The following is a 26,529-nucleotide window of genomic DNA, read 5'->3' on the forward strand; positions in this document are numbered from 1 at the left end:
AAAATCCGAATGGGGAAAAACTGAAACTTCGTCAGTTGAATGCGAAGTTGCGTTGCTACCGGGTGTTGGATCCAAAGTACGCCAGAGGTTTTAGATGGGGATCAAATCTTACCAAGGTGATTAGTGTGTCCATGCCACACACCCAATTGATAATGAAAATTGCCTGGCTTTTCAGTACTCACTAGATCAGTGGTTCCCAAACTTATTTTGTCTACCGCCCACTTTGAGAATAAATATTTTTTTAGCGCTCCCATTTTTTCACCTATTTAAAAACCTCTATAACTTCCAATTAATTATTGTGACCTATATATGTATATTAACGGAGAATTCTAAACGAAACTTTTACTTTAACCAGCAACTTGAAACCTAAGCGCAGTAGGTAACATACAACGGCGCTTAGGTCTCAAGTTAACTCTTACAGGCTCCACCTGCCAATAAGAATGATTATTGAAACACAACTTTATAGTATTAAAACAGAGAATATTTTATTAAAAATAAAACTAAAATAATCAATCCATATATAAAAACTAATATGAAGGATGAATCTGATGCTGTTTAATAAGTTTGTTAATATCAGGTTCCAATTTACTCAAGAACAGTGGCAAGTCGCCACGTTCGGTAACAAGCAAACGATTTCTATTTTTAGTAAGCAGTGTTGTCACAGCACTAAATCCACGTTCACACAAATATGACGATGGGAATGCTATCAAGAATCGTTGAACGATTGACCACAATCCAGGGTAACCATTTTTGAACTCAATCCTGGACTCATCCAGCTGAATTGAAAATTGACTTGACCTCAGGTGATCGCACTATGATTCTTTAATGTTTTCAGCCATTTCATCAATTCGTCTCTGCAGAGAATTATTACTCAACTATTTCTATTTTTCAGATAATATCTGCGGCCGGTTTATGAAGCACGGTAGTTATTACTTCATTTATTGCTGGCAATATTAACTCTTTTCCGATGTTATGTGGTTTGCCTTTTTGAGCAATTAACAAAGAGATATTGTACGAAGCTCGAAGTCCGTCGTCATCTTGCTTAGCAGCCGCCGAAAATAGTTTTGCTACACTTGGCTGAGTATTATGCTTCTTCTCTAGGTCTTGAAAATAAGATACATTCTTGTCTCTCTTATCTGGATGCATCACCAGTACATTTCCTTCACTATCGATACTGGAACAAACGCTAACCAGTACAGGAAAAAGACTGCAACACGGAAGTGGAACATTTCGAAGCTAAATACTTCGAAACTGATCTCTGCAATAGACGACCAAAACCCATCTAGCAGCTCCCCAAATAATGCAAAAGAAATTGTCGAGCACACAATGTTTAATATAATAAGAGCCTATAAAAAATCAATGCCCAAGGCTTCCCACAGCAAACATAAGGCAGCAGTCTACTGGTGGACTGAAAATATCGCCCAACTCAGACGCACATGCCTCCGCCTTCGCAGATCCTACACGAGATCCAGGCGCAGAGGAGCCGCACCCGAAGAAGCCGAGCAATACAAAGCAGCAAAAAAGGAGCTGAAGCACGCCATCGACGACAGCAAAAAGAAAAAATAGGAGGAACTACGCGAGGATATAAACAGAAACCCCTGGGGACTCGGATATAAAGTATTTATGAAGAAACTCGGCGCTCGAGCAAAGCCGCCTGACTTAACCGCTGTCAACACCCCGTCGACGGGGTGCTAAGAATACCGCAACCAAAAAAATGTGAAAACAATCGCTTATGCGGATGACCTCGTAGTGGTAGCTGTAGCTAAACATCTGGATGACCTCCGGATCAAATGCAATGACAGCATAAATGGTCTGCGCCGATGGTTTACTACCAAGAGTCTAGAGCTGGCTGAGCAGAAAACAGAAGTCCTGCTCATAAGCTCAAGGAAAATTGAGGAGAAAATATCGCTGACCATAGGAGAATGTAAGATGACTTCACAGCCGCAGTTGAAGTATCTTGGGGTAATAGTGGACTCAAGACTCAAGTTCAAAGAACACTTAGAAAATGCGACAGATAAAGCTAATAAAATATATAATGCGTTATCTAGAATGATGGCAAATAAAGGCTGTGTGCGTTCAAGCCGACGATGTTTAATAGCTAAGGCAATAAGTTCAGTGATCCTGTATGCGGCTCCAATATGGATACAGGCGCTAGAAACAAAATCATATGCTAGACCAATTAACACAGTGCATAGGCTTTCAGCAATACGAGTGATAAGTGCTTTCCGAACCATTTCAAATGACGCTGCTGAGGTATTAGCCAGTATGGCACCGATTGACATCCAGGGAGACGAATTCGCGTGAATATATAATTTATCAGAAACGTCTACCACAGCAAAAAGAGAAAAGAGAATAAAAAGCATTGCAATGTGGCAGCAGCGGTGGCAAACTTCATGCAAAGGACGGTGGACCTACCGACTGATTTCGAACATACACTCGTGGATAGGTAGGCAACATGGAGACCTGTATTTCCACCTTACCCAAATACTCAGTGGGCATGGTTGCTTCAGAAGCTATCTATTCAAATATCGTCATGACTTTAGTCAATACTGTCCGACGTGTACAGCGTGTATAGAAGACTCTGAAAAGTGTTCTTTTATTGCCCTCGGTTTTCTAGTATAAGGGAAAAGCTGAAAACCACCACTGGAGGTAGTATCACGGTGGAAAATTTGACAGCACTTATGTGCGAGTCCTCTGTAAAGTGGAATGCTGTCAGCGAAGCGGCCAATCAAATTATGACAAAATTGAGACATTTAGAACAGATTAGGCGTCAGTCAGTCCGTGCAATAGAGGAGACTTAAACGTCTTATTCTCTCCCATGAAGTAATACTTTGTCTAGTAGTCCCTTGGGAGAGACATGAGGTGGGAGTAGGTTAGGTTTAGCGGATTAAATTATGACAAAATTGAGACATTTAGAACAGATTAGGCGTCAGTCAGTCCGTGCAATAGAGGAGACTTAAACGTCTTCTTCTCTCCCATGAAGTAATACTTTGTCTAGTGGTCCCGTGGGAGAGACATGAGGTGGGAGTAGGTTAGGTTTAGCGGATTAAAGTCCCGCACTCCGGCTTTCGATGCTTCCTCCTACTATAAAAAAAAAAAAACAAAAAAAAAAAAAAACCGCTGTCAAAATGGATCACATCGTGAACGCGCTGTTCCCCACACACGAAAGCAGGGCTAGTGATCCAGAACAAACACTAAGATCTGCGCAAATCCCCCTGTTCACCCTTGAAGAGCTGCAGTTAGCCACTGGCAAGCTCAAGGCCAACAAATCACCCGGCCCGGACGGGATCCCAGCAGAAATCCTCAAAATAATCGCTGCAGAGCGCCCGGCAGTACTACTGAAAATGTACAACGCCTGCCTTGAAACCGGAATATTCCCTGAACCATGGAAGAAGCAACGGCTAGTGTTAATCAGTAAGGGAAAATGAGACCCCAATTCGCCATCAGCTTACCGTCCTCTATGCATGCTTGATACAGCGGGAAAGCTATACGAAAGCCTCATAAAACCCAGACTCTAAGCGGCCATTAACGAAGCTGGAGGATTGTCCCCTAGACAATATGGTTTCAGACCCGGTAGATCAACAATAGGAGCCATAAAATGCGTCGTCGAAAGCGTAGAAGCAGCGCAGCGTAGATGGCATAAATATAAAAGAATAGTGTTACTGGCGACTCTAGATGTCCGAAACGCTTTCAACAGTGCTAGATGGGTGGACATGATTGACGCTCTCGAAAAAAGCTTCAAGATACCCGACTACCTCAGGGCTGTGGTGCGGAGCTACCTTAGCAACAGAAAACTGCTGTATGAAACCAAAGAAGGGTCACGACAGATAGCGGTTACGTCAGGAGCAGCACAAGGATCCATTCTAGGCCCAGACTTATAGAACATCAGCTACGACGCTATATTAAAACTAGAAATGCCAGACGAATCATATTTAATTGGCTACGCGGACGACATTGCGGCAGTAATCACAGCAAGGGACACAGAAGAAGCGCGAAGAAAGCTGAATAAGGTCATGATACGGACGCAAACATGGCTTGACACCCACAACCTCCAGCTCGCTACGGAGAAAACAGAGCTACTGTTGCTAACAAACAAGCACATACCTCTCGAGATAAGCATGCACACAACTACGGATATTCTTAGGACGCAGAGAGCAGTAAACTACCTAGGCGTAAGACTGGACTCCAGACTAACCTTCTGGGTTCAAATCCAGCACGCCGCAGGAAAGGCAGCGAAGATCACCTCTCAACTGAGTCGATTAATGGCCAACATAGGGGGCCCCAGCCAAGAAAAGAGAAAGCTCCTAATGTCGACGACAATAAGCGTCTTACTATACGGAGCCGAGATCTGGGCAGACGCTCTTAAAAAGGAAAATCGGCGTAAGGTAATGGCCAGAGTGCACCGCACCGCAGCCCTCAGAGTTGCATCAGCGTACCGGACATTATCAGGCGATGCAATATTAGTTATAAGCGGTAATGCCCCAATTGACCTTCTAGCATATGAAAGGAAAAAGCTGTGGGAGCTAAAGAAATCATCCAATAACAACAAGAGCGCAATTCAACAAATAAGGAAAGACACAATAACAACATAGCAACAAAGATGGGAGAATGGAAGTCGCGGCAGATGGACGGCCAGGCTAATAAAAAATCTAGACTTATGGACAAGCCGTAAATTCGGAGAAGTCGATTTTTACACAACTCAGTTACTATCCGAACACGGATACTTCAAAAAGTTCCTCCACAGAATGGGAAAAGTCGAAGAGCCGTCATGCCTATATAACGACGCGCCAGAAGACGACGCTGAACACACATTCTTTGAATGTGTGCGCTGGCAACAAGAACGCACCGCCGTAGAAAACCTGGTTGGCCCAATAAACGCGGACAATTTAGTCAGCGTCATGTTGGAGAGTGAAGCAAACTGGGAGATCATCAAGAATTTCGCAGCAATTTTGCTTCGCAGCAATAAGCGGGACCTGGACGCAGGTGCGCAGATGTAAATCTCTCAATGAGAAAAATGGAACGCCACCCTGAAGTAATGCAAACGCGGTCCCAGGGTGGGCGACGGTTCCTTAGAGGGGGGGTTTTTAGTGACCTGCAAATGGCACATACCGCTGCTGTGACGATAGCACCGATGATGCGGAAGGCATTTTCCACCCCCTCACCCGCAAAAAAAAAAAAAAAAAAATCTGGATGCATTTTATTCAAATGATCTTGCAGTCTTGAAGGCTTCATTGCTTCATTCGAAAATGTTTTTAGACATAGAAGACACAAAGGCGGGGATGGGTTTGTGGGATTTTCAATGAATCCGAATTTAATGTATTCCGCACAGTATTGCCGCCTCTTCTTTTTTACTTCCGACATTGTTTTGCTTTGAGAAATACGTTTAACTTCACGAGTAGTGTAAAGGAGGCGTAAGTAATGCTCATCTATTGCGCGCAAAACCCCAAATGAATATAAAATAAATATTACATTATTTATATAGGAATGCTTAAGTACAATTATTATATAGTAGTCCAAAAATATGAATTCTTATTTTTCGTAGAAATACATTTGTAAAAAAAGGATTTTTATTTTCCACATAAAAGGTTTAAGGAGTTCAAAAGCTCAAAACGTGCGTTACATCAGCTACCTACCCGACGTCATTTCGCAAGTGATAAAATAATTTATTCAAGAGCTCAAAGCATTCGCTACATCAGCTCGAACCTACCTACCCTACACCTTTGCGCAAATGATTATATTATGATAGCAAATGCCCACATACAGATTTGGAAATGGCAATAGCAATACGTTTGACAATTAGTATTCTATAAATTCTATCCTGTCGAGATGCCCCGTTATGAAACGGAGCGACCGATTGACATGATTTTAATTTTTTTTATATTCAATAAAATAGGACAGATATATGAACTACGCGGAGAGAAATATAGAACCTAGTTTGAGCAATTTTTTAATTCACATTAGTTGATGTTCACAAGTTGTTGTTGAGAGTCGAGAGCTCATGTAGTCGTTGTCTAACAGGCCTCCTAGCTAAATAAAATTACAAATAACCCCCCAGTCCTCTACACAACACCCCCCATTTTCTTTCTGGGGCGTTATCGCCCACTTTGGGAAACACTGCACTAGATGAATGAAATACCACCTATGTACATCCCAAAATTCTGATGTCATAACCCTACCAGCCGACTTTTACGCCTATCCACGCTTGGGGGTCGGTACATCATGTACAGTCCACTCGGCTGACTGTCGATTGTACTCCAGTGTGAAATGGATGAGGCGCGTTTCATCTAATGTCACATATAGACGCAAAGATTCGGTTTTATTACGATTGAAGAGATACAAATACTCCTCAAAATCAGCAATTCGTTGTTGTTTTTGTAGGATAGTTCGCATACCCATACATTCATTCACAATATACTTGTATTCAGTACGTTCTTTTGATGTCTTAGGGGCTGACTAAAAATGAAGTAAATTTAACATAAGGAGTGTCATCTATGTAGAGGCCTACGAATTTTTCAGCCCATCTGCTAGCTTATAATTAATGTGACATATACATTATCCATAGTATGTTATTAATTTAGCTGAATCTCGGTAGAGTCAATCCTTGACTTGCTCAATAAGTTGGAAAATGTGGCATGAATGGAATATGAGCCGCACATGCTGACTATTAATATTTAAAAGGAATGATATGAAAACTCCAGTAGGAGTATTAGACAGTGACCTGTTAAGCAGACAATCCAATAGACTAGGACCGCCTTATAACGACTATTGTAGAAGCTGGATATAGAAGAAGAGAAGAATAATCATAACTATCAGGCGAAGGTTTCTTGACAACGTCTCGGAGGTTGCTCAGATAAAACTTTTCACGCTGAACTAGTCTACCTACCTACCTACATAACAGTTGTATGGGGTTTATAATCCTATATCGCCAATTTCTAAACGGAAGTAATGGCGGCAAATGCTTGCAGCAAGTCTTTATCGTTTTTTTATTGTTCACACAAATGGCGGCTGCTGACCTATAATGCATATATGCACTTAGTAAGCCAATCAATGTGAAAGGCTTTGACGGGGCTCCTTTCTTTTTATATATGCATTAACTTATGTTGTATGTACCTAGAAGTGAAAAGTTTTTAGCATGTTCCTGTCAATTAGTACTAATTAGGCTTCGTTTTGAAATAAGTAAGTATCCGACATTTTTTCAACTTCTAAAATTTAACGGAACTCTGTCATTCAATATATAGGATATGTTTTAAACTCAAGTCTGCATTTCAAATTTAAAGTAAATACTTGTATGTTCAAAAAGTAAATACTAACTAAGCATCGCCTATTTTAGGTTAATGTAAACAAAATTTGTCTTAAATGAAATACAGCGCAGTATTTTGAATATATTAAATATTTATTTTGCTTAAATCACTGCACTTTCTCTTTTGAAATATTCATTTATTTTGATGTTAGGGGTATGACCGATTTGAAATATTTGGTTTAAAATGTTTTTCCAGTAATATTGAATGCATTGGTGTAATAAATTATGTTAAAATAATGATTAATATGTATATGTATATAATTATGGATATTGATTTACGTTACTAACAAAACTATCATTAGTAATCTCAAATATGGGATATAAATTCTACTGGGAAATAACCTCTAGTTCTCTATAGATATTTATTTGTTAATAAAAAAAACATATATGTACATTTTTTTTAAATACATTTCTGATGAATGGAATTTAATTTCGTGAAAATAGAAACTAAATTAAAGAAGTTCACTTCCTATTCAGTCATCAAACAAACTTTACGCATATTCCATACATTACTTTAAAGGCATTATGGTCAAATTTTGTTTTGTAAAATAACATTCATGTAATGCATTTGTCAATTAAAATGTAGATTATACGTAAGATTGAACTAAATAATCTATGAAATTATTTATTAATATTTTCTTACTTGATTATGGGCATATATTTTCAAATATCATTTATTAATTAAGTCCTAGGTGATTCTAAATATTTCAATTTTTCTCCCAGATTTTTTTTTTTTGCGCTAAAGAAATAAGTTTTATTGAAAGCAATACATTCTATGAACTAAGTATACATAATACGCTATTGGATATTTAAAACGAAAATGTTTACATACCGCTGTTTTAAATATACATTCAGGGTTCACATCATTTACTTTATTTTTTTGTGTTGGGAAAACGCAACAACGAACAATATTTTCATATACAGTATATGTACATACATACATACATATATAGTTAGGCTGTTCACGGTAAGGTGGTTATCGGGTTATGTGATTATTAAATTAAAAATAACCTCTGTGCTCCGTGAACATCCTATGTATGGTTATTTGCTTATTTTTACACAAACAGCTGTTCATTGTTTACAATTCTAGTTCAATGAAATTCCTACTTATAAAATGCCTAAACAAAGTTTAAAAAGCAAAATAATCGAATTTAAAATAAGTTCTGCTATTCAGGAAATGTACTTTATTGAAGGTATGTGCTTATTAAGTAATCCGAATTTTAAGGGTTCAAAAAGTTCTTTGTATAAATAATAATTTTTGATAATTATTGATGATTTTTCATGCTTTGTGATGCTTTTCGATGCTTTTTATTTCGGTTTTAATTTGCTGATTGTAAACAAAAAACAGCTGTTAATAGCAGATTTTCCAATAAGAAAATGTAAATGGAAATGCCATTCGCTTAGTTTTATTTATTTTTTGTGCTGCCATTTAGTAAAATTCCAACGACTTTCTAACACTGGAAATAAGCAAACAACCACATAATTTGTAAACAAGGGTCGAGGTTGGTCAAAGTTGGTTATTTTGTCATACCGCATTTTGTTGTTGTTTACTTAATCACATAACCCGATAACCACCTTATCGTGAACAGCCTATCTGTACTCGTCGTGTAAAGTATTATTATAAAAGTAGCTTCAAGTTTGAAGTCTCAAACCATTGCTATTCGTTTGGCAAGTCGTGCGTATACGCCCGGTGGTTTTGTGTTAACTTTAAGTACAGTGTGTTCAACCAGGACAATTTTCAAATCCTATGCTGTATTCCAGTGTTTAATTTATAAACTAAACCATGTCAACTAATAACGAAACACAGCAGTTAGACCTTTTTTTAATTAAGGAAACCACTTCAAAAAAACATAAAAAATATTCAAGATTATTTCCTGAATCTGAAGGCGATGAAATTGTTATCTCCGGAATGACAGGGAAATTTCTAAACTCTCATAATATTGCGGAGTATGAGCGAAATCTCTATAATAAGGTGCATAACATACTAAAATATATAATATAAAAATGTGATTACACGAATTAAACATGAGTTTAAGATGTGAATTTGAAAGTAACATACTATGAATAAGAATTTCTTATAAAATTATAGTTTGATGTGAACAAAATACAAATGTATGCACGAATAAGTCGTTTTCACACTAAGAACTAAGAAACTATATATGAGCTTTCGAAAGACTTTGTACACATAAACTTATTGGTTTTTTATTGAATATTTGATCCACAAATAATGTTTAAACTACAGTTACACTTCACAACCATTAAAAAGTAATGCTTGTAAAATCAAAACAGCTCCTACTATTACTTATAAGAAAAAAATTCTAACATAAATTTAGAGGTCAGAGATTCGGTAATTTAATTTTTTTAATTTTTTGATAATAGTTTATCCAAACATTCTAAAAAACGAAATCAGTTTTTTTACCAAACCCCAAACATCCCGTTAGAAAGTTTAGCTTAATTGAAATATTTATATCAAACTTAATTTTTTCATTTAACGCCTGCTATAGACTTTATATACTATTAAATTCGTTTATTCATAATTATACATTTGCTGTAAAAAAACTTGGACAATAAGTAAGGAAGGGCTTAGTTCGGGTGCAACCGAATAAAAGTCCGGGAAATTCCTTCAGAGCAGCGATCAGAAAAAATTAACGATTTGGAAAAATTTGACGCAACATTTTTTGGCGTTCATTTTAAACAAGCCCATACGATGGATCCTGAAACACGTATTTTAATCGAAACTGCATATGAAGCTGTAATAGATGCCTGCTTAAATCCGACATGGTTTTATGAAAAAGTGTCTTCAGGTGGTTTTGGTATAACTGGATGCAGTCGAGCAATGATGGCAAATAGAATTTCGTATTGCTTAGGCTTACAAGGTCATCCTTTTTATTGGATACAGCTTGTTCTAGCTCAATGTTTGCCTTAAACAATGATTTCTCCGCTTTACGTAATTGAGAAATAGACGCAGCTATTATTGGTGGATCAAATTTAATATTGCACCCAGTTTGCCAGGTACATAAGCAAAGCAACTTGTGTTTCCATTCATTATTGTTGTATTGTTCTTTTTGCGGTATTTAAAGTATTCATAAATAATGAATAATGCTCTTCATCAAAGAATATTACCATAAATAAAACTTAGTTAAATTATTTTTTTAATTTTCAAGATTTGGTGTACTTGCTCCTAACGGCTATTGTCGACTTTTTGATAAAAATGTATCAGGGTATACGCGATCTGAAGCTATAAGTTGTCTATTCTTACAACGTAGACGTGATGCTAAACGTATATACATATAGTATGCCAGCGTTGTTTACTCGAAAACCAATTGCGACGGGTATAAACCGGAAGGAATTACCTTCCCGTCTGGAAAACTTCAGGGGCAACTTATTGCTGAATTGATATGAAATTGATATAAAACCTAATGATTTCGGTTACCTAGAAGCCCACAGTACTGGAACTGTGGTCGGAGACCCCGAAGAATGCCAAGCAATTGACAGCATATTATAAAGTGGGCGTGAGAAGCCTCTATTAGTTGGTTCAGTAAAATCAAATATAGGTCATTCGGAGGCAGCTTCTGGTATTTGCTCTTTGGTGAAGGCATGTTTAGCATTTCAAAATGGGAAAATTGCTCCAAATATTAACTTCACTGAAGTAAAACCAGAAATTACTGCTTTATCGGAAGGCCGTCTGATTGTCGTAAAAGATGTCGTTGACCTAGAGAAACCATATATAGGTGTGAATTCTTTTGGTTTTGGTGGTGCCAATGCCCACGCACTTTTGAAAGGGTTTGACAAAAAGAAAATAAATTGCGGTGTGCCAAATGATGATATACCAAGGTTACTAACTTGGGCTGAAAGGACTGAGGATTCGGTCAATTATGTATTCAACGCTATAGAAAATCAATCCTTGGATGCCGAATTTTCTGCTTTATTAAATATGTAATATTCAAAAGGAAGAAGTTTCCGGCATGGTGTATTGGGGATATGCGGTTTTTGTTAAAAATGGAACCGACCAAATGAAAAGGTTAGAGATGTACACCATTGTACCGGTATAAAGCGTCCTATAGTCTGGGTGTTTAGCGGAATGGGTTCGCAGTGGGCCGAAATGGGAGCATCATTGCTCCAGATTCCTACTTTTTTGCATTTGAGCAGAGCCATAAAACTCTACAATCGAAGGGACTTGACTTAATGAACACATTCGCAAATCACAGTACAATCGAAAATATAATGCACTCCTTCGTAGGAATAGCCGCAATTCAAATCGGTTTGGTAGATCTCTTGCGCTCATTAAACATAGAACCCAGCTACATTATTGGTCATTCAGTAGGTGAGTTGGGCTGCGGCTATGCCGATGGATGCTTTACTGCAGAACAAATGATTCTAGCTGCTTATTGCCGTGAAAAAGTCAGTCTGGAAATTGAGAAAATAAAAGGATCAATGGCAGCTGTGGGAATGGGTTTTAGGAAGATTATCAGTCTAATTCCAGATGGCATTGAAGTAGTTTTTTGGAATAGTGCGGAATCTTGTACCATTTCCGGGCCAGCTGAAGATATAGCAAAATTTGTGGAGGAGTTAAAGGCTAAACATTTTTTTGCGAAAGAAGTGCCTTGCTCAAATATTGCTTATCATTCTCGTTACATAGCTCATATGGGTCCTTATTTTTTTAAATATTTACAACAAATCATACCAGATCAAAAACTAAGAAGTTCAAAATAGTTGAGTACCTAAAGAAGATTGGGAGCAATTTGGACATAATTTATGTTCAGCAGAGTATCACGCCAACAATCTTCTGAATAGCGTATTATTTGAAGAAACATTTGAAATGCTACCCAAAAATTCTTTAACTATTGAAATAGCACCCCACGGATTACTCCAAGCAATACTCAAACGATCAATGCCCAATGGTATTCATGTTCCGCTCACACAACGGAACAACAGCAATAATACCCTGTTTTTCCTCACGGCATTAGGAAAGTAAGTACTCTTATAGCGGGATTCTGTAACCAGTCTCTTCTTCTCTATTTGAGACATTTTGAGGTAAAGTATCAATTTGTGACTAGTTACTATTCACTAAACAGTCTCTAGCGTTAGTCTCAAAATATTGCCTCAAATTTGAGACCTGATAGTTAGCAGGTCACAAACTAAAAATAACTCTTGCTGCCATTTTGAATATACTGAATAGAGATCATCATAGATATCAATCGATTGTCGTATTTTTATATTTTGTAAGCAACTCAAACACGAAAAGGTTAGAAATAAATCAATTTTACATAAATTTAGTAAATATTATGAAACAAAATCAACATATATTTTTATTTTTATTGATAATTATGTTTTTTGACTATGTTATAGAAAATTTAATATTTGTTATCGACATATTTATTTTCATTCAAGTGTAAAAACATCTCTGAATAATGGAATGTAATAGATTTTGTGACTGTCACTTACAGAATAGCAAAATCGTCTCAAGTCTCAAAAATTGTCTCTAACTTAAAATCTCAAATTTAGAGACTTGAGACTGTATCACAGTACAGAATCGCACGGTTATTGTTGACTTAACATGTTTATGATCTCGGGCCGTAAAAAGAATTGTATTTATACAAATTTCAACCAAAAATATTTGTGCATTTTTTTTAAGGAAACTTTTTACACACATATTATGTTTGCATGCTAAAGTCATAAATTATAAATTATTATAAATAATATTTTATTAAATATTTGTGTGGAGTAACGTTCCCCGTAGAAAATTTATATTCGAAAATTGAATTCCCAGTATCAAAGGGTACTCCTGGAATCAGCTCATTAATTCGCTGGGATCACAGTGAAGACTAGTTTGTGACGAAATATGATAACATGAAAACTAAATCGAGTGGAGAACGCTTATTTAAAATAAACTTAAGTAGCGATAATGAGGAATTTATGAGCGGGCATGTTATTGATGGGAAAATACTAATTCCGGCTACATGCTACCTTCAATATGCTTGGGAAACATTCTCTTTGATGTATCATGGTCCAAGCTACATGGCTGTTCCGATTGAGTTCGAGGACGTACGATTCATACGTGCGACAAATATGACTTTGAATGGAAGTGTGGAACTGAATGTCATGATTCACTATGGAACAGGGCAATTGGAGGCATAAATTTTAATGACATTTTGATACATAGTATTGCTCATATATATAAATAGGTGTTCCAGACCCCGAATGAAATGTGATTTCGTTTTTACCAAACTGAATGATTTCATTTATTTCGAAGTATTTCTATTCCACATCGAAACATGCTTTACTTTACTTAGAGCAAGTTCTCGCAAACGGTTCACTGACGAAAGTTGAGAAAAAACTCGTAAATGTTAATTTTGTTGCTGGGGGTGTTTTCTCTGTCTGTACTGTATTCTCTGTGTTGAAATAGACTATTTGGTCATTCTCCAAATTAACTGCGAGACGCACAACAGTCGGAAAACCAGGAATAATGGGATGCCCAACTTATTCCAGTGTGAGAGCGCCTCAAAATAAGCGTTTTTTATAACATTTTCCATTATGGCCAGATCGAACAAAATAATAATTTTTGGGCATTTACTAACCCAACACCCAACATTTAATACGTATAAAAATTACTAAATAGTGGTTATTTATTATATGGAGAAACTAATTAAATCTTTTTAAAGAATATTAGAACAACTGACTTTGGTTCTTTCAATACCCAATAAAAGGATTTAAGCTTGTTAGCTCTCTATCATTAAAAGTTTTTAATCATTTTCCATTGAAAATAAATCTACGATGCTTCAAATTACAAAAAGTTTCATCAAATATCTTTAAATTTCCCAAATTTATTTAATATTCATTGTTTTACATTTTTTATAAGAGGTCTTGAACGATGCAACAAATCCCTCCGTTTATATATTTTTTTGGTAAGATTTCAATATGGCCATCGCTCGTTTCCAATTGCTAAACGTCAAAACCTCCCCAATCCAGTCAACTGTCAAAGTTTAGGTGGTTTGGACGTTTAGCAATTGTTCTCTCACTTCCAGTGAGAGAGGAGTTGGGCATCCCATTATTCCTGCGGAAAACGTTCATGAATCGCAAAAGTAAATATCATACAAAGCGCTTTATTGCAGTTCACGTATCGACCGTATCGTTCAAGATCAGTAACCGCCATGTTGCTTCCTTTGGTGACGTATTTACACACGTATTTTATCGATTACACCAAACTGCAATACGCAACATTGACATGACATCTGAATGTGAATTAGACAACAGTGGCGAATATGGTACGATCCATATGTTGTCGACTTCGATGTGTTGTTAACTTCGATATTCACGCCTCTAAATTGAATGCTAAATGTTCTGCCATTGTCATCTGGTGAGCGACGCTGATACATTGGATATCCATCATTTCTAGTTTGTGTTTCCGAAAGAAAAGCACCTGGATACTGTTTCGTACATTTATTGTCAGACATACAAACCGAAGTGGTATTGTGATGTCCGTAAGGTACATGAATCATATTGGTTTCGTATAATTCTGCTTCTATCTCTGGATCAGGAATTTCCGCAGAAATTATTTCATCAATTTGATTTGGTGTAACCACCATCCAAAGAAGAATATGTGCGTGCGGCAAACCTCTCTTTTTTCCACTCAACAGAGTACATCCAGCATCTAACAGAACCACATATACATACGTTGCTTTAAGATAAAGTTTACAAAACATCGCAACTGTTGTTTGAAAAGTTGTCCTCTGACATCGTGACGATCACTTGCTGATTGCCCGCGATCCATAATTTCATTCGTATGTCATCGCATCCTGGGAATACTCGGTCATGTGCCATGGGCTGTCAATATATATACTTATGTTGCCAAAACGAACGCGACCTCTTCGTGGCATCGTAACAAATTTCAATCTGTAATTGAGCACTTTGTGTGAAACGCACATAACGTTTACACGGAATAAATTTCAATAATTTTTTTTTGAATAACCGGAATAAAGAAAGCAAACGACAAATTTGACAATTGAAAAACAAAAGGAAAAAAGTTGAAAAAAAAAATTTTGTATGAAAAAAAGTTATTTTCTTGGAAGTTTCAAACTTTCCAACTTTTCCTCACGAAAAGCATACGGTTTTTTATTTCAAAACTTTCCTCGATCCACAGCGAACAAACTCTGAAAATTTCATCAAGATTGGTTCAGCTGTTCTCGAGCATTAGCGTTACTAACAGCATTCATTCGTTTGTATGGGAAAAAGAAAAGGGCTCTTTTTACGGGTTTTCCGGCAATTATTCGAATTTTTTTCGCCATGAAAACCATCCTTGAGCCTCAACGAACATTTTAAAAAAAGAATTGACAAAATTGGTCCAGGCGTTTTTAGTTATGCGCCAGCATTTAAAATCACGTTCGTTTTTATTTCCTTTTTAAAATCGTACATACATACATATTTGAAAATTTATTTTCTTCATAATTTTTTTTTTCGGAAAATTTTCTAGAATTTTCTTAAGTATTCTCCTTGTTTGGGCGGAGACCTGTTTGAATTGGTGGTAATCAGCGAAATCGGTCCAGGCGTTCTCCAGTTATAAGCGTAGTAACTAACGTCACTTTCTTTTATATATGTATATAGATTAAGCTTTGGAAACCTGATAATTTGGACCGGCTTTGATAGAGTATAAAATGTTCGGTTACACCCGAACTTAGCCCAACTTACTTCTTATTTATCCCATTTTATGTTTTATAGATTACCGAGTCGGGAAACTTGGTAGTGACGGGGCGAATAAGAGAAATTGAAAATCCAGCAATTCCAAATATTCACGAACCATATAAGGATTCGGAATTCTCAATGTTATCTAAGAAAGACTTTTACAAAGAGCTTAGGCTGAGAGGATATCACTATAATGGTGCTTCCCGCGCAGTGACACTCGCGCGTGGAGATGGTTTATATGGAAAAGTAGAATGGAAATATAATTGGGTAACATTTATGGATGCCATGTTACAAATTGAAATTTTGGGAACTGATTCACGTACCTTGCTTATACCAACAAAAATAAGAAAATTAAGGATTAATGGCTCTCACCATTTTGACCTTATGACTAAAATGGATCCTGAAAACAGAGTTTTTGATGTTTACGTTGAGCCTAAATATGATCGCATTGTTGCCGGTGGTATTGAACTAATTGGACTACATGCTAGCCCAGTTCAAAGACGTAAAGCTCCCGGAATACCTGTACTCGAAAGATATCAATTTGTTTCACATTTTCCAACACCAACTCTGGATATAACAGAAGCAGTTCGTATGTGCGTCCAGTTAGCCCTTGAAAATACTCCAGTATTAAAACTAAAAATTGTGGAAGTAGGCGCGAAGAATAAAGAACCGGTCGTAACGAAATTTGTAGAAGCAGTTGAGGATTTACCATTGGTAGCAGGGGATTTTCTGCTCTTCACAGATCAACAAGTTGATGATATTGCCGGTGTTCATATAGAAAATGCAAAATTCGTCAATCAAACCAACTGCCATTTTATAATTGCCAATGGTCTAAGCCATGAGGAAAACGTTACAACAGTAAAAGCAGCATATAAAAGTTTAGTTGAAAAAGGCTTTTTAGTTACAAGAGAAAAAAAAATTCAAGCCTACTCATAGTGCAACAACTTTTGAAAATTTCAGTTTAATAGCAAATATCCGTTTGTGTGGTGATGAGCAACTGTTATTATTGCAAAAGGTTGGAAAAAAACTGACATTAGAGCCGTTAGTTATAAAAATTTCTGAAGAAGATAATGAATTTGAATGGATTACCCATATTCAAACATCTTTCAAACAAAGTTAAATTACTGGCGTCAGTGCGCTGCTTGGGGCATGGTGGACATTTCTTAGAAATTGGAAAGTTTGATATGTCAAATGACACCAATCTTGGGATGAGCTGCTTCCTCAAAGAGATAACGTTCCATGCTGTTCTGGCCGACTGAGTAGAATTTACTTCAGATGAGGATATTGGAGTGAGTTTAAATTCATTGTAATACATTCGTCCTTAACACACATTCGGTCGCTGGTCGATTTTTCGACCAACAACTTTGGAGGTCCATATTTCTGAAGCTAAGTGCTATTTTCATGATTTGTTTTCAGAAAAATTAAATTCTGAATTTTATTAAAACATAAGGGATAGTTTTTTTCAGTTAAAACATTAAATGAAAAATTTGGTAGAATCATAAAAAAATTAATTTTTTAAAGTGTTTTTGTTTAATTTAAAAAAATTGGGAAAACAAAAAAAATTGTTTTTATTTTTAATTGTATACGAAGACAAAAGATCAACTTTTAACAATCAAAAGAAACTCACCTCTATATTACAAGTTTTTTAACTTTTAAAACTACATACTCTTTGGTGGTCGAAAAATCGACCACTGGCCAGAAATCGTCAAGTAGGACAAAATTTTTTCAAGCATGATTTTTGTTATTATTAAGTAAAAGGCAAGTATATATCTTCAAAATATCAAATATTTAACGGCCCTTGCTTTAGTTTTTTCGGATTTTATACTTTTATCGTTTTAAGTCTGGCATCACCTGTCCGCATGTAACCTTTTCGTCTCATATATTTGTCTCCCTCTGACTATCGTAACGTAAAATTTAAAAAGGGAGTTCCCCGAATTGATTCTGTTGGCTTTTGTTATTGCAAAAAGAAAGATTTCGAACTTGCGTAGTACAATAAAATCAATTGGTGAAGATAATGCCGAAGCAATAAAAATTAGTGAAATCATGGCCATTTTAAATGAGCCATCTTCAGATGACAAGGAGGATCAAGCTGTATTCAAGGCAACAGATGTCGACGTCGTATACATTCCACCACCTCATGTGGAGTGTATGACAGATGAAGAAGATCTGGACGATGACCGGATTAATCTGAATGACAACAATGATGATTTTTTAACTGAAATCACTGGTCATGTTGAACTACAATACTCATTGGAAGGAGAAAACATTCAGGATGTAGGTAATGAACTCAGTGTCAACATCTAATGCACATGGAAATGTTATGATAACTGGCAGATTTAAGAGGAAATCTGATTTGCTGTCCCCATATGGCGAAAACCCAGAAATTCAAAGCTTTCAAAATGGAAGAAATTTTTTCTGAAATTGGTAAGCAATTGATTAACTATTTCTAATTATTTAGTTTAAATTGCCATTTATATATTTGCATAAATTCATATATATACTTATATACGTATACGAGTATTTATTCATACTTAACTTTTTTGCAGGCTCTAAATCTCCGTGTGATATTTTCTCGTTGTATTTTGATAAATTAATAATTGCAGAGATAACGCATTTCACAAACGAATATGCGAATCAACACAATGCTGCCATTAACGTCACGCCAGTGGAAATACGTAGGTTCATTGGTATTTTGTACATTTCGGGGTATCACACCTTGCCTCATATTGACCATTATTGGTCTGTTCGGCCCGACATGGAAATTCCAATTGTAAAACAAGTGTTGAGTCGTAATCGGTTTAAAATAATAAAACGGTTCTTACATCTCGCTGATAACACCGATTTAAATGCAGTAGATCGTTTTGCCAAGGTTTGTCCGCTTATTGATGCTCTCAATAAAAATATTATGCAGTTCGGAGTTTTTAGCCATATTCTTTCCGTAGACGAACAGATGATTCCATACTTTGGTCGACACTCATGCAAAATGTTTATCAAAGCAAAACCGATTCGTTTTGGATTTAAGTCGTGGTTCTTATGTTCAGAAAGTGGATATTTATTTTCTAGTATACTATATGGGGGTGCAGCAACCCCTCACGATAAGAATATCGGTCTAGGAGCACAAACTGTTTTAGATTTGCTTGCTAACGTAACTGACCCCGACTGCCATATTATTTTCTTTCACAATTTTTTTTTATCCTATCATCTTATGTGCCTATTGAATGAGCGTCGATTTTTTGCAACCGGTACTATACGTGAAAATAGGATGGCAAAATCGCCCTTAAGGAATTTAAAAAAAGAGAAACGCGGGGCGTTTGACCAGCTACTCGATGGTCAACAAGAAATATTGACTGTACGGTGGAACGATAACGCTGTTGTCAATGTTATTACTAATAACTCAGCCGAACCAATGGTATGTACATACATATGTGCTAAAAGATATTGTCGGAAGCAAAAGAAAACTATCAAAATTCCACAGTCCAAAGTAATACAAGAATATAATCACGGTATGGGTGGAGTGGATCTTCATGACAATGCTGTGGCCAACTATCGGATATGTATACGAGGAAAAAAATGGTGGTGGCCAATATGGATTAATGCTCTTGGTAACGCAATGGTCAATGCATGGAAGTTGCATTGTATGTTAGCAAAATTTTAAAAGACGAAACCACTTTCACAAATTGATTTTCGATCTGAAGTCACAAACAATTTGTCGACTTACGACAATAAGGAAGATTACGAGAATGGAGATGAAGATGAGGACTCTGGACATCCATTGAACCTCTCTCAGATCAACGAAAAGGTACACGCCGTCATGAGAAGTCTTAAAAATAAATATCGGCGCTGTAAGTTATGCAAGAAACGTACTATTTTTACTTGCAAAAAATTTAACGTTTATTTACATACTAAATGTTTTGATGAATATCATAAAAACTACAATATACATGTCTTATATAAAAAATACATATCTTTTAAATAAGAGCAAATAATTTTAATTAAAATCATTAAATTTTTCTTAAAGAAAATAAAACAAAAAATATATATTTTTTCATACTTGACGGTTTTTGGCCAGCGGTCGATTTTTCGACCAGTTCATATCAAGAAAACGGTTGGTCAAAAAAAAATTTTTTTTTTAAATTATTCTTGATTATGATCATAAAACCACCCCTTCGAAAGGAAATTAAAAACTTACTGTGATTTCATGTAGCGGCCGAAGATGGGTTAAACATATGCCATGACATGAAATTGAACAAGCGTTTAGGCATCTCATAGGAGGGAAACATATTGGAAAGGTTTTAATTCAAGTTCGAGAGAGTTCCGAATCGAAACTAACGTTGCCAGTGAAAGTCTTAAAACAGATATATTTTAAACCGGACGTTACCTATATAATACCGAGTGGTTTAGCTGGTCTTGGGTTAGAGTTGGCTGATTGGATGGTAACACGAGGCGCACGTAAATTGATTCTGAGTTCCAGTCGAGGTATATCGAAAGACTATCAAGCTTACAGAATAGCGTATCTTAACAGTTGATTCATATTTATCTACTGTTATTTTAATTCTAATATTTAATTTGTTTCCTTTTTTAGATTATGGGAGAGCTACGGTTGTAAAGTCATTGTTAGCACTTTTGATATTAGCACGATTGAGGGCTGTATAGCTCTCCTTAATCTTGCTAAAAATGTAGGACCTGTTGCTGGAATTTTCAATTTAGCTGTCGTTTTGAGAGACGGAATATTTGCAAACCAAACCAAATGAAAGTTTTTGGAAAGCTTAGCATCGAAAGCAATAACAAAAAATTTGGACCAACTATCTAGATTACATTGTCCGCATCTGGAATATTTTGTTGTATTTTCGAGTGTTTCATGCGGGCGTGGCAACGCTGGACAATCTAATTACGGCATGGCTGATTCAATCATGGAACGAATAGTTGAAAATCGTGTTAAAGATGGTTATCCCGGAAAAGCAATCCAATGGGGAGCGGTTGGTGAAGTTGGTTAAGTGGCAGATATGGCTGAAGATAAAATTGACATGGAAATTGGCGGAACTCTGCAGCTGCGCATTTCATCTTGCTTAAATGAGTTGGACACATCGTTATCTACCCCAGATCCAGTAGTTTCTAGTATGGTAGTAGCTGAAAAACATTCCGGCCGCTTAGGTAATGAAATCATTCTTGATACAATCATGAATATTATGGGCATACGAGATTTGAAATCAATTTCACTGGGAACCACACTTTCTGAAATGGGAATGATCTCCCTCATGGCTGTCGAAATAAAACAAATTTTGGAGAGAGATTTCGATCTTATATTAAAACTACAAGATTTACGTGCCCTTCCAAAAGCTGCAAAAGTATGCAGATTCCCGGGACAGAGAAAGTACGGACGCTTTTAACATGATGTTTGCTTCACACACTAATCTTTTAGGAATGGAAATCTTATTAAGAAATTTGGGCGACGAAACATTATAATACCAGGTTTAGAGGGTACAGCAGGCCAAACTTGGTATAATATCGGATCATACATAAAGAATAATACAAATGTTTTACAACTCCACAAATTCAGTGAATGTACAACAGTTAAGGAAGTTGCCGAAGCATGTTTTGAAGTATGCAAAAATTCATTATTCTATATAAAATTCTTATGTTTTACTATTTTCAGGACGTGAAAGCAGAATTAAAATCTACGGAACCGTTTTATATCATTGGATATTCCTATGGATCATTTATTGCACTAAAATTAGCTGCAATGCTTGAAAAGGCTGGCTTTCGAGGACAACTCTTACTCATCGACGGATCGCCACATTTCCTAAAAAAATTAACTCTAGCACACCTTGGGGAAGATTTCAATGATAATGATTTGTATAATTTACTCCTTTCAAGTATTGTGAAACAAATATTTCCGGAAGAAACCCAAGAATTAGTGGCTTTAGAATTTAGTGAACGGGAAGAACTAACAAACAAAATGCTAAAATTTGTGGAATACGTAAACAAGCAAGATTTATATAGCGAAGAATATGCAAAAAAAATGGTGCATGCAACGTTTCGACGTATACGAATGGCGGCAAATTATGATCTAAATACTAGTGACATACTTACAACACCCATAGTTTTAATAAGGCCAAGGATAATCCATTGCTTCCGCAATTAATTAATGTAATGGATCCCTCTCTTCAAGAAGATAAAAATTTTGAAGAATACATACGCGATGTTAAGCCAATTACCCTCGTACTCCATCCATAACTAACTAATCCATACTCATTATGTTGTTGCATACATATATATGTATATAATAAGATGTACATTTTTTACTCATAATAAATAGTTAAGATGCCCTTTACATTAAAACTACTTATACATACCGTACTTTTATAAAAATTTTATGTGGGAATAAGGTCTAAGAAACTAATTGCTTTTGTTGTATCTCTAGGACTAACATAATTTAAGGATAGAGATGCGTTCACTCTTCAATTACTTATGTTTGCAGCACAATAAAGCCAATTGGATTTTCCACGTATTTCTACTGATCGTCAGAAGATAATTATTTCAGTCCAAATATTGTAATGCTATTATGCGTTCAGGATATTTCGATCAATGTTCAGTAACGAACTAAAGTAAGACATAAGTTTGTAAGTATTTCATACATTTCAAGGTTGCTTTAAGAGTTTTACAAAATTTCGTTCAAATGTGCTATTGAGGAGGGTAGTTGGGGTGTGTTCGTTGTGCAATTACTGCTGCAGTGATGCCTTTGATGAGAAAGCATCAAGTTGTACGCTAAAATTCTGGCAACACTGTCAAAGTCACACGTTCTATCGACAAATTGTTACGCATCTGTTGCGTATCACTAGCGTTATAAATGGAACATAAACATCAGGGATAAAGGAATCCCCAACTTATTCCAGTGTTAGAGCGCCGCAAAATTAGCGTTTTTGATAACATTTTCCTTTATGGCTACATTGGACAAAATAATTACTTTTGGGTATTTAAATAAAAATAACTAAGAATTATTTCGATTAAAAATTACTTTATAGAGGTCGTTTAATATATGGAGAAAATATTTACATATTTTTGTGGCATGTTAAAACTACTGACTTTTGACCTTTTAATAACCAAAAAAAGGATTTAAGCTTGTTAGCTGTCTTTAATCATTTTCCATTGAAAATTAAATTAATACGTTTCATCAAATACATTAAAATTTCATTGTTTTACATTTTTTATTAGTGGTCTTGACCGATGTAACAAATCCTTCAGTTAACATATTTTTTTGGTAAGATTTCAATTTGGTCATCCCTCGTTTCCAATTGCCAAACGTCAAAACCACCTGAACTTTGACAGTTGATCGAGCTCAGTAGGTTTTGACCTTAAGCAATTGCTCTCTTACTTCCAATGCGAGAAGAGTTGGGTATCTCTTTATCTCTGATAAACATTTTGGATGCGCGATAAGATGGAGGAATTGTAAGTGAATATTCTATTAAATATTAATATTATGTTTGATATAATGTATTAATGTAATAAAGAATATCATCAGGGTATAATTCAATACTTCTGAAAAAGTCTTTTACTTTTATCACCTTTCTTTTTTGAAATATTCTTTAAACAAACGATTTCTTCTTTGCCTTCTTTTGTTCGTATTTTTCATGAAATACTCACCTTAATTTTACAATATTTCGTCAGCAATTATATACGTTAAAATTTACAATTTTGCTTAGAACCCTTCTGCAAGAAATAAAAACTGTAATATACATATCAGCAAAATATCAGCTGAGCATCAGCAACAGATTATCAAGTTAGTAACATTATTGCGGTAATTATTAAGCAGCTCGAACACTGCCTTGATCCAAAACCTGATTTTATATTTTTATTAACACAGATTACAATAGTCTTGTTCACCTAATAGCATGAAATTAGGAAGTGAAAGTCACATGGCCAGAAAGTCTTTCCATATAAAACTTTGCATATTTGTTGATTGATTCGTCAACTGATTCAATTCCAAGAATTCGTTTCAGATCGTGACTGAGGACATACCAAGGCGCATTGACGGCGCATCTTAAAAATTTGCTTTGGAAACGCTGGATTTGTGCTTGGGCAGCCCACAAGTCTAAACTAATTTGAGAACTTGCCTGTAAACAAGAGTTTCGTTATATATGGATAGGGCAGAGTTTCTACCCAGTAGCTATTACATGTTTCTGAATTTTATTTCTAATTCCTCTTTTTTCTTTTTAACATGTGCATTGCATCTAAGTTTTGTGTACAGGGTATTACTTATGTAGGTATTTGATCACCGTTTCTGTACAGTGGCATATACATACATATGTAGAACGAAGAAATGCGACCGTGCGGACTGAACGTTTTTGACACACGACAACACAGATTGAACGAAATAGACGCAAACGGAATAACACCAAAAACGGACACCAGAGATAAAGAGATGTCCAACTCCTCTGTACAGAAAAAGACTTCTTTTTAATCCGTACTGTGAGAGTTCACGTTTGACTCTGACATTCTTTATTTAAATTTGTTTCGTCAATACATTTATTAATTCTAATCTCTTAACTAGGTACATATGCATATGTGTGTATGCTTAGTGTACATACACATGTGTAAATATGTATTTTATCTTTATTGCATTCTTCAGATACCAAGCCATTGATATTTTACAGCTATTTAGATTAGTACATCTAACACACTTATACACATATGTAAGTACATATGTACGTACATACGCTTGATACTTTCTTATCTGTTGCTTGTGTGCATTAATATTTGGAGTATGTATGTTTTGTATAGTAATATTAGTATTATGTATACTCTAATTTATAAGTTTTCTTTTATATGCAATGATTTTCACATTTTTATGAGTAAGTCTTATATTACAATTTTGTTGCTTACCATTGCACTTGACATTTAGTGGACTGTATATACTTTTTATTTAATTTATTGCTTACATGTGTATTTTTATGTATTAATGTATTTGTGTCAAAAATATAATGTTCTCACTGAAAGTGATAGAGCAATTGCTAAACGTCAAAACCTACTGAACTTTGACAGCTAATCAAGTTCAGTAGGTTTTGACGTTTATCAATTGGAAACGAGCGATGGCCATATTGAAATCTTACCAAAAAAATATATAAACGGAGGGATTTGTTGCATCGTTCAAGACCTCTTATAAAAAATGTAAAACAATGAATATTAAATAAATTTGGGAAATTTAAAGATATTTGATGAAACTTTTTGTAATTTGAAGCATCGTAGATTTATTTTCAATGGAAAATGATTAAAAACTTTTAATGATAGAGAGCTAACAAGCTTAAATCCTTTTATTGGGTATTGAAAGGTCAAAAGTCAGTTGTTCTAATATACTTTAAAAAGATTTAAATAGTTTCTCCATATAATAAATAACCACTATATAGTAATTTTTATTCGTACTAAATGTTGGGTGTTTAAATTTAAATGCCCACAAATTATTATTTTGTTCAATCTGGCCATAATGGAAAATGTTATAAAAAACGCTTATTTTGAAGCGTTCTCACACTGGAATAAGTTGGACATCCCTTTATTCCTGACGGACACTTCACTTGGATAACGGACGTCAAAGCAGAAAGTCGAATAAACACCAAATTATATTATACTCGGAAATTAGTCTTTTTAATTTTCATAAATCGGACTTGCTCATTTTTTCTTTTCCACAAATTGGGGGCTCAACCGATCACCAGTACAGTGGGGTGCATAAAAGCCATAAACTGGAAGTACAGGTGAAGCAAAGAACTTAAAACAAAGAGAAGGTGCAAATTGAATTCTGTATGATGTTCGATTTGACGGCCAACAGATCTGATAAACTTGAAGTACGGAATTCACCATTCTCGCTGCTATTTAGCAGAAATGAGCACGTTCAATGGCAGAAATACATATATGTAAAACGACTGATTTTGTGCGAGAATGAATAAAGAGAAATGCTTTGAAGAAAAAATATGCAAAGTCTCATATGCGTGATTATTTTGTATTGTATGAACCATTTTTTCCGAAAAATGGTAACAATTTTAATTTTTTTACAAAATTCGGAAAAGTTAGATAAAAAGTAATTTTATATAAATTAATGTTTCAAATAAATTATACATACATATTTCGACAATTGCAAGATGAAGATGTGCCAAATGAACTTAAATGTGCTCATATAAACACGTCTTGGGTCATTCCTTTCATTTCTTCAAAAAAAAAATTGATGACCTTCACATATTTACGTATATTCCCATTATTCCCTTATCATATCTACATTTGTACCAATAGAATTTCTATGGCATATACATACATATATTATTTCTTTGGCACATTCTTCTGTATGTTGACGAAAGCAAATGCGCGCCACATACATATGTACATACATTCATAATAACAAGTGTCGCAGGCATCTTTCTCATCTCCGTGGTCACGGACAACCAATGGCCGAAAATAATTTGTCAAAGAGTCAATGTGTCGAAGCACTGACAGGACGACAAAGCGTCACAACATTGTGTTGTTAGAAAATCGGAACTGTGCGGAAAAACTCAAACGAAGGAACGCCG

At 35.6% G+C, this 26,529-nt stretch overlaps 1 protein-coding gene and 1 pseudogene across 1 annotated transcript; both read left to right on the forward strand.

Annotated features, from left to right (window-relative positions):
• Positions 1-8,477: 8,477 nt before the first annotated feature.
• On the forward strand, positions 8,478-22,321 carry LOC126751507 (fatty acid synthase-like; annotated as a pseudogene).
• Positions 17,945-19,973, forward strand: LOC126764058 (piggyBac transposable element-derived protein 3-like). The gene is made up of 2 exons (XM_050481815.1): positions 17,945-18,403; positions 18,526-19,973. The coding sequence occupies exons 1-2, from the start codon at positions 18,346-18,348 to the stop codon at positions 19,632-19,634; spliced, it is 1,167 nt and encodes a 388-aa protein (XP_050337772.1). The 5' UTR covers positions 17,945-18,345; the 3' UTR covers positions 19,635-19,973.
• Positions 22,322-26,529: the final 4,208 nt, after the last annotated feature.

The sequence above is a fragment of the Bactrocera neohumeralis genome, chromosome 2 (assembly GCF_024586455.1).
Source record: "Bactrocera neohumeralis isolate Rockhampton chromosome 2, APGP_CSIRO_Bneo_wtdbg2-racon-allhic-juicebox.fasta_v2, whole genome shotgun sequence".
NCBI lineage: Eukaryota > Metazoa > Arthropoda > Insecta > Diptera > Tephritidae > Bactrocera > Bactrocera neohumeralis.

Excerpts from the sequence above, each read along its gene's own strand:
- LOC126764058 (XM_050481815.1), top strand. The coding sequence starts at position 18,346 with ATGGCGAAAACCCAGAAATTCAAAGCTTTCAAAATGGAAGAAATTTTT. Across the intron at positions 18,404-18,525 it reads AGAAATTTTTTCTGAAATTG|GCTCTAAATCTCCGTGTGAT; the intron begins GTAAGCAATTGA and ends ACTTTTTTGCAG.